The 9,588-nt window shown below is 28.6% G+C and overlaps 1 protein-coding gene across 1 annotated transcript; it reads right to left on the reverse strand.

Moving 5' to 3' along the window:
* Positions 1–2,099: 2,099 nt before the first annotated feature.
* LOC133788750 (early nodulin-like protein 18) lies at positions 2,100–4,728 on the reverse strand. Its single transcript, XM_062226342.1, has 2 exons — positions 4,405–4,728; positions 2,100–2,958 (listed from the first exon to the last, which is right to left on the reverse strand). The coding sequence occupies exons 1-2, from the start codon at positions 4,619–4,621 to the stop codon at positions 2,453–2,455; spliced, it is 723 nt and encodes a 240-aa protein (XP_062082326.1). The 5' UTR covers positions 4,622–4,728; the 3' UTR covers positions 2,100–2,452.
* Positions 4,729–9,588: the final 4,860 nt, after the last annotated feature.

The raw sequence follows: 9,588 nt of genomic DNA on the forward strand, positions 1-9,588 counted from the left end.
TCTACCCACCTACTTTCTTGAAAACGTGCAGAAATTAAAAATACACGTTTGACTTTTGCCAGCGCGTTAGGTGAAATGCGCCGGCAAAAGTTTATGAGTTTTTTATTTGAAAACTGATGGTACTTTTGCCGGCGCAATTCGGGGTTGCGCCGGCAAAGGTACCATCAGTTTTAAAAAACAAACACTTTTGCCGGCACAACCCCGAATTGCGCCGGCAAAAGTGTTTGTTTTTGCGGGCGCAATTCACCAAATGCGCCAGTGAAAGTTGTTTTTGCCGGCACAATTCCGAATTGCGCCGGCAAAAACCTTGTTTCTTGTAGTGACTATTTTCACATGTTTTCTCCCAATCCAAATCATTATATTAAAAAATCCTACAAATCTATCACTTTTTTTATATATATATTTTCAGTTTCTCTACCAATCACATATTCAGTTCTTTAAAATTAAAAAATAATTTACGGATTATGAATCAATCAAATTTTCAAAAATATGTTTTAAGACTATAAATCCAGAATTTTATTTTAGAAACACACTTTTTGAAAATACAATTTTCCAATCGCGAACCAATCAGACCCTTAGGGTATTTAAACATAAAAACTTTTTTATTTTCATTTTTAAACTATACTATTAAAAAAAGTTCTCCTAAGTTCTAACTGATTTGTGATTTCAAGTTGTTTTCTGTCTCTCTTTGTTTGAAAAATTAAATCTACTATAAATAGGGAAAAATATATTTTTTCTTTTCAAAATATGATATACATATATTTCTCCTTGATAAAAATGGGCATACATCTCTTCTATATAAAAAATGTGTAGATAACGAAAATTCTTAATTTTAACAGTTTTTTATTTTTTTCTGTTAATTTTAACAGAATATTCTTATATTTAACAGAATATTCTTATATTTAACGGTTGTAAAGATTTAACAGAATATTCTTATATTTAACAGAATATTCTTATATTCTGTTAATTTTAACATAATATTATTATATTTAACAGAATATCTTATATTTAACGGTTGTAAAGATGACTTAAACTTAAATAAAATTTAATAAAAAAATAATTAAAAAAATTAAAATATGATATTTTTAGATAAGTACTTAAACTTAAATAAAATTAAATAAATTAAGTAAAATATGATATTTTTGATATATTCTACAATAATAATTATTTAAAAATAATAAAATTATACGTTTTATAACTTAAATAAAATTTAATTGAACTTAAATTTAAACATATATGTCTTAAACTTAAATAAAATTTAATAATTAAATAATTAAATAAATTAAAATAGGATATTTTTTAGATATTGACGTAAAGTTAAATAAAATTATATAAATAAATAATTAAATAAATTAAAATATGATATTTTGAGATATTTTATGATGATAATTGTTTAAAAATAATAAAACTATACATTTTATAACTTAAATAAAATTTAATTAAACTTAAATTTAGACATATAATTTACTATCAACTAGCAACAATCTAAACTTTAAAATATACGTATAATATTAATATTATATTAAACATATAATATATAATCTCTTACTTTCACGGCCATATTAAAAAACTAGAACAAACATAAACTTAAACAAAATTAATTAATTAATCAAAATAATGAATGCATTTAAATTAATTAATTAATCAAAATAGTGTATATTACTCTACACTATCACTTTTTCTATTCTTATTTTTTATTATTAATTTCTTTTTTAATATTATTGTAATTTATATACATATATCATGTAACCATATAAATATATATATCTATGTCAATGCTTGATTTAAATGTCATATATGTAGAAATTATTGATATAAATATTTATATATACTATAGAACTGTACTTTATTCTATTATATATATATATATTTTTTTTTAAAAAAAGAGAACAAATTTTTAGTAAAATTATAAATAATATTTTGCCCATATTATTTTAATATATTTATGTAATACATTATATTAAATATTTTTTATTTATTTTTATGATATTTTTTATTTATTTAAAATTTATATGATAATTAAATAAGATTGAATAAACATATTTACAACCATTAGATACTAACGTAAATATCCAAAATAATGTTAAGCTTCCAATGAATGATGTTAAGCCACAAATATGATATGGTATTTACTATAAATATGATATACTATCTCTCATTTTTAATACTTTGAAGCTTCCAATGTTAAGCCACAAATATCCCAAATAAAACTAATTTTTACTTGGCACAAGAACACGTGGCTTTACATCATTCCTTGGAAACTTCAACATATATGATTAGTAATTATATACAGCACAACGCAAAATTCTACACTAGTGAATTACTTACACACACTCGCACCGGAAAATGAATCTTAATTATTCCCGTAAAAAACCCAATCTCCAATCGCACTCTCTTCTATATATGTAATATATATCTAAATAAATAAATAAACAGGTAATTAGAATTCAAACTAAAAAAGCCAAACAAGTCGTAAACCAACCACGAAGATTGTAGACGACAGCCGATCCACAAACGACAACGAAGCCGATGCAGACGAATCCGAGGGCCGTTCGTTGTCGTCGGACGCCACCTCTTTTGGATGATTGAAATTGGAAGGAACGATGGTGTCCGGAGCCGGATCGCCCTCGTCGTCTCCGGACTGTGGACTGACGGGACCAGGGGAATCATCAGTGGGCTCTTGGAGACTCTTGGGGAGGCCTTTGCCGTGAGCGACAGAGATCTGGAATCGCTGGCCGGCGATGCACTGGTCACCGTCGTAGTCGCCGGAGAAGAAGAAGGTCTTGCCTTCTTTCAAGAGTGGAACCGCTACTGTGATCGGACTGGTGGCTGTGTTTGAGGGGTCCGCCGTGATCCACTGGGTGGTGTCTTTATCTGAGGCATCGTCGTAGTCGCAGAGCTTGTATGTCGTTTCGTTAAAGGTTTGGACCACTGTGTGGTTGGTGTTGGTGTTGAAAACTGCATTTTCAGTTAAGCAACATTATTATTATTATTATTATTATTATTATTAATCAAGTAAACTAATTAGCTAAATTACTATAATTTCCAAGAATGTTAATAACAATCTAACTAAACAGACTAGTATTTAATAGACAGGCTTAAAGTTACTAAATATTACAAGATTATGTTTTGTAAAATTATAAAATGTCATTGTAATATAACAACTCGATGGTTTATTATTGCGACAAAAAAATCTCAATACTTTATTGTATTAGAAATTGTGTACGAGTCAACTAAATGCCTTAGCATATTAGATAGACCTCATTAATGATTTTTCTATATATAATTATATTCTTCTATACACATTTAAGAATTGTTTTTTGAGCTAGTAAAGAGCTACATTTTATAATTGTCGTTGGGTTTTTATTAGGGCTTATAACAAATTTTTTATCCAGATTTCTAAGATTGTCTTTAGTCTGTGTTAGTTGTTTCGTGGATTAAGTGAGCATGGTTCTAGAATGGAAAAGTAACTTATTTCTTTTTTTTTTTTTTTTGGATATTTAGCCTTGCTGAAAAAAAAATTACTAAGAAATGTCAGTGAAGATTGATGAATATTCCAATTACAGTACCGACCATTTTGTTTTTGGTTGTTCACAAAGGAAAGTCGATTATCGTCTTATCGACCGACTCAGATTATAAAAAGGAAAAGTAGTAAATATTCTAAGAGAATGTATAATATATATAAAAATATATAAGAAAAAAGTACACTAGTTGTGTGACTCGTACACAAGTTGTCAAACTATTAGGCTAAGATATCACGTGAAACACAGCTGGGGCTACATGGGAATTCCAAACCCCATGGGTAACCATAACATGTGCCATTTCCCTTTCATAAAGGTCCATGTGTCATTTTCTTAGTGCTTCTTATTCTTATCTTTACCCTTTTCTTTTATTTCTTTTTATTATTTGTATTAATTTCCTTCCACTTAGATTGAGGCAATCGTGGGAAAAGCATCGCCATGTTACTTGAAAGTACAGAAAAAATATAGAAACATACCATGTTCCATGTAATTCCAGATAAACATGAAAAACTAAAAACAAACCCAAAAGAACAAAAACGGCAATAGAGCAGTGAAAAGAAAAGATAATCGAATTAGGCAATAAACCTCCTAATTAATTGACAATATAAAGAATTTTGTAAAGACAACAGGCTCAAAATTGTTTCGGGAAATTTGGCCAGAAACAGATATCGAGCAAATGTCAAATGATGAGAAAAAAAAGAGCCTGCTGACGTATTTGTCAAAATTAACAATTTTCTGTCTACCCCTTTAATGAAAAGTTTAAGAAAGACTGAAAAGATTATCATTATGAGACAAAGAAGTATAACTAAAATTGATATATCATTAATTGGAGAAAACATAAGAACATAAATATATATATATATATATAATGATGAGTACTTACTGAGAAAATCTCCCAAGCTAAAGTTCTTGCCATCAGCCCATTTCTGGTAATTAACAGTAGGTTTTTCTGATTTGTCGTACCATCCGAGGGAGTCCCCAACTGTGTAGTTCTTGTAAGCTTCTACAGATCTTGACGAAAGAGAGAGAAGTACAAAACAGAAGAAGAAGATGGCCAAGGATCGAAGGCCAAAAGCGTCTCTTTTAATAATCAGTCCCATTTCCCTTGGGGATTGTAAAACTTTGTTATTGATTTGTGTAATGATTTATATATATATATAGGTATACTGTTATACCTTAGTCAATGAGAAGTATTAAGGGACTGAACTGTCATGTGTTGTTGGGCCAGTTACTTCGTGCTTGATTTTTGTATCTGTATATTTCTTTGTGGAATTACCAAAATGGTCTTTCTTAGTTGTCGGTCCAATAATATAAGTTATTATTTTAATTTAATGTGGTAGGTTAGGATGGAATAGAAGAAAGGAGAGATTTTTAATTCCATCCCAAAAAATAATATACAAAGCAAAATAATTAATCAAGCTGGAGAAGAAGCAACCGGAAAAGTAGATTTCTAACCTAATTTATATTTATAATCCATATATCTTATTTGCTGTGTAATTGTGTATGATTGAGGGAATATCTCATGTGAGATAAAATTATTTCAATCTGTTTCTAGCTAATTCTGCATGCGTCTTTTGACTAACATGATATAGCTTTTGGAATATATATCTAAGCTGAAAAAAAAAGATTGCTTATTTCTTCGGCTATCTTTTATCCTTTTAACTCCTTTACATACTTCTATTGTCTATTCAATCTGGCCGTTCGTTAGAGTGGAATATAAATATGTATGGGGTTTAGTTTTTTTTTTCCCCAAAAATATATGAGAAATTAATTATATGAAAATATTAGAAAATTTTGAAACAAAATAAGATCTAAACGCATATTCATATGAAGAAACTACATGTAGTACCCAGATTAGGTTAGTCCATCCTATTTTTACCCAAAATTTTAAAATTATTAATTAATACATGTTGACGCAGTTTTTCGCCAATAAAATATTACGAAATTCGATTAAAGAGATTAAGTTTGCTAATAAATCTTGAATATAAACTCACAAAGTTTTAACGTGGTTTAGTAGTTAAAATCCACATAATTCACGAGTTACTCTTATTCTTGTTTAAGAACTCTTCAAGAAATTGTTTATGACAATTTCAACAGAGTTTTGGCATCCAAGATATCAATTCCTTTTACTGTCAATTCCCCTTATATTTATAGGGAATTTTGGTAGACAATATTGAGTAACCGTACAATAAATGGTAACTTACAGAATTGGGTAGCTCTCCAAATAAATGGATACATAAATACCCTAATTAAGCCTATTGCTGTTATATTTGACCTTTAAATATTTAACAATTATACGCATTTACTGTGCATATTGGGCATCCGAGTCTGTTGGGATTCTTCCATACACAAGTCCTTGAACCACGATGCAACTCTCGAACAGGATATGATTGGAGCAGGACAACTGACTCAGATAATGCTCGGACTTGATGAGGGAAATCTCGACACTGGAAACCTCGATCTCTGTTATTGACATTTCAAATAATCTGGAGGATCTTGGGCTGTCCCAGACTCAGTGACACAACCTCGAGCTGTTTGATTAGGAGTTAGCAAAATACCTCTGAAGTCTCGTAACTTTTATTTATTCCCTGTCAGCTGTACCTCTAGCAATATAATTGAGCTTGAACTTTTAGATTACATTATTTTCCCATCAAGTCCCTGCTCGTGTATGATGTCAATTCTGACATGCACAATAAAGGCTTTTCTACTTCTGCTATAGGAAAACGTGCCCACCCACTCACTTGAGTATGGGACACATGTTTACTTGTTATAGGCGTTTGGTCAGGTTTCGAGTACTGTGACAATCACTACAAGAAAGTCTGAAATTAGAGGCGGAACAATTAGAGGCAGACTTAGTCCACTGGTAATGTATGGGTTATTAGCGGCGGACTACTGGGTCCGCCGTTAATAATGTGGAAATTAATAAAAAAAAATAATTTTTTTATTAGTGGCGAACTTACCAATTATTAGCGGCGGGTAGTCCGCTGCTAATACAATGGTTGGGAAACGAAAGGGTGTTTAGTTTCAAAATTATTAGCGGCGGGTATTTTCCCTTAGTAGAGGCGGACTATCCGCCGCCAATAGTATTAGCGGCGGGTAAATATCCGCTGGTAATAAGACTATTACCGGTGGGATAATATTAATAGCGGTGGGTCCCCGCCTCTAATAATCTTACATATTGAAAATTTTGCACATCGTTTCGTCCGTCCCTCTCATTTCTCTTCTCTCTCTCTCTCAGACGCACTTTTCTCTCAATATGCCCCTCTGTCCGAGCACCACCACTGCCCCTCTTTCCGAGACCTCCCTGTCCGAGCACCACCACTGCCCATCTGTCCAAGCACCACCACCGCCCCCACGCCGAAGAGTATTAATTTTGTATGTATTAAAAATTTAATTTTAATTGTTTGTATGTAGTTTTTTTTTAATTATAATTGTTTGTATTTATTTTCAGAACCCCCACGCCACACCGGAGTTTCGGACCCCACGCAGGATTTTCGGACCACCACGAGTGTATGTATTTTTTTTAATGATATTTCACAATATTTATTAAAAAAAATTGTTTTGGTCTTATTAAAAAAATAGATTTCTGTGTTGTATTATATTGTATTTAATTTATTGTTAAAAGAATGTGATTTGATTTTAAAAAAAATTTATAATTAAAAAAACATATTAGTATGTTGCTTTATTTTTTTAGCAGAGCATCAAACTTTTGAAAGAAAAAAAATCAGATTATTAATGTATGTTTTTATTGTTTTTTTTTTGTATTGATCATATTATGGTTTATGTTGATTTGTGTTGTAATATTATTTTAATAAATATTTTGTTGTTCTAGTTATTCTAGGTTTGTTGTTTGGAGATTTTAAATTTTGGGATATGACAAATTTAAGTTGTTATGTTGTCAAAATTTTTAAAAAACTATATATCTTATAATAAGTGTTCTGGGATTTTCTGAATGCAGGATTTTAAATTTTTTTAAATGATTGTATTAAGTTGTTATGCTGTCAATTTTTTTTGTGAAATTTTATTAAGTAAAGTAGTTTTGATTTTTTTTTTGTTATATGTTATGTCAACATAATGAGAATTGTAATTAATATTATTTAATTTAGTTAATTAGTATTATTATAATTAATTGAAAATTATTAAAAAAAATTAATTAGTATTTAATTAGAAGTTAATTTATTTTTTCTATCCCGGTATGCTTATGATTGATGATTGTTGACTACAGCCATCAATTATAGGGATATCGGCACAGAAATGATAAGTTTTAAATATTAATTATAAAATAATGAATGAAAAAGATTAATAAAATTTACCAAATTATTTAAAAAAATAAATTAGTCTAAAAGTTAAATAATAATTAATTTATAAAATTATTATTATTATTATTATTATTATTACAAATTAAAAAATATGAATAAAGAATTAAATAAATAATAATTTATTTTTTAATTATTTAATTATTTTTAATTTAATTAATTAAATAATAAAAGTTTGATATAACATTATCTAATTAAATAATTTTTTTTTTTATTAAATAACATTATCTAATATTAAATAACATTAAATTATTTGAATATAGTAATTGATAATTTTATTTAATAAAATTTTTAATTATTTGGATCATCTTCGCAGCAGTAGCCTCCACAAGCTTATTACTCTTCACCACCAGCACCACACTTTGCTTCACCACCATTGTCGCGCCCTAACATTGGTGATCTTGACCTGAATGATAATGAATATTTCTCGTCTGGTTGGTCCGATCCAAACAATAATAATTAGTTTACGTTTTTTAATTAAATTAAGATAATTGATATTTTATTATGTTTATTTTATGATTAGTTTATATGTAATTAAATTAAGACAATTGATATTTTTATTATGTTAATTTTATGATTAGTTTATATGTAATTTTGTTTGATGAATATTAATTGTGTTATTAATAATTAATTTTAATTTATGTTAAATTTTATTATCTTTAAATAAGTATTATATGTATATTTATTATTAAATAAAATCAAACGAAGTATTATATTTTAATATTATTAATTTATTACCGGCGGATTAATAGAGGCGGGACCCGCTGGTATTAAATGAGTCAAACCAGGTTGACTATTTTTTACATCGACGGAGTCCCGCCCCTATTAATCCGCTGGTACTAATAGAAAACCGGTGAGGTGTTAGTCCGCGGTAATACCCCTAATCACCGACCGAGTATTACCGGCGGACCCCCGCCCTTAATATGCATTTCCGGCGAAATGCCCTATTATTACCGGCGGAAGCCTCCGCCTCTAATACTCTCTTTTGTTGTAGTGATTTGTCTTGTCAATCTTTTGTCGTCGTTTGGCTCATTTGATTTTGACCCTTGAATCCCGAACTGCTTAAATCGTGTGGTCCAGATTTGTCCTCAAATTTGACGGATTAATAGGAGAAAAATTTATGAACCTTACCAACTTTGTACTTATTGGCTTAAGTACTTATTTATAACAACACTTTAGGGTTAATTCAATTTAATTAAATAATTAAAATAATAGCTTAAAAATCCCTATATGACTTAATACTAGATATTTTGCCAAGCGTCGAGATTTTTCCATTTTTAAATTCAAAGCATAAAAATCTTTAAATTCAAATACTATTATTTTCTATAATTATATAATAAAAAAATCATTATTAATTAATTAATTAAATATAATATATATAAACTGATTTCGTTTAACGAAATCTTATAAAGTTTTTATTAAAACTGCTTATGCATATATATATATTTATAATTATATTTTGAAAAATAATGAATGAATTAATTAAATTATTCAAATTAACTAATTATAATTTGAACCTTGATTTAATACTATTTATCAATTTGACACCAATTTTTCCTAATTAATAAATTTGCCCAAATTTCTCTTTTCTTCACTAAATTTCACATCTTAGTAAAAATGTCCAAAATTGACACAAAATAATTTTGACAATCCTAATTGATAATTAAATCAATTATTTGAGATTATCTAGATGATTTAATTAAAGGAATTGTGGGGACCATGGACCTATGAATTCAAGCTCTAATAAGTTA

This window comes from Humulus lupulus, chromosome 7, assembly GCF_963169125.1.
Source record: "Humulus lupulus chromosome 7, drHumLupu1.1, whole genome shotgun sequence".
NCBI lineage: Eukaryota > Viridiplantae > Streptophyta > Magnoliopsida > Rosales > Cannabaceae > Humulus > Humulus lupulus.

Excerpts from the sequence above, each read along its gene's own strand:
- LOC133788750 (XM_062226342.1), bottom strand. The coding sequence starts at position 4,621 with ATGGGACTGATTATTAAAAGAGACGCTTTTGGCCTTCGATCCTTGGCC. Across the intron at positions 2,959-4,404 it reads TAGCTTGGGAGATTTTCTCA|TTTTCAACACCAACACCAAC; the intron begins GTAAGTACTCAT and ends CTGAAAATGCAG.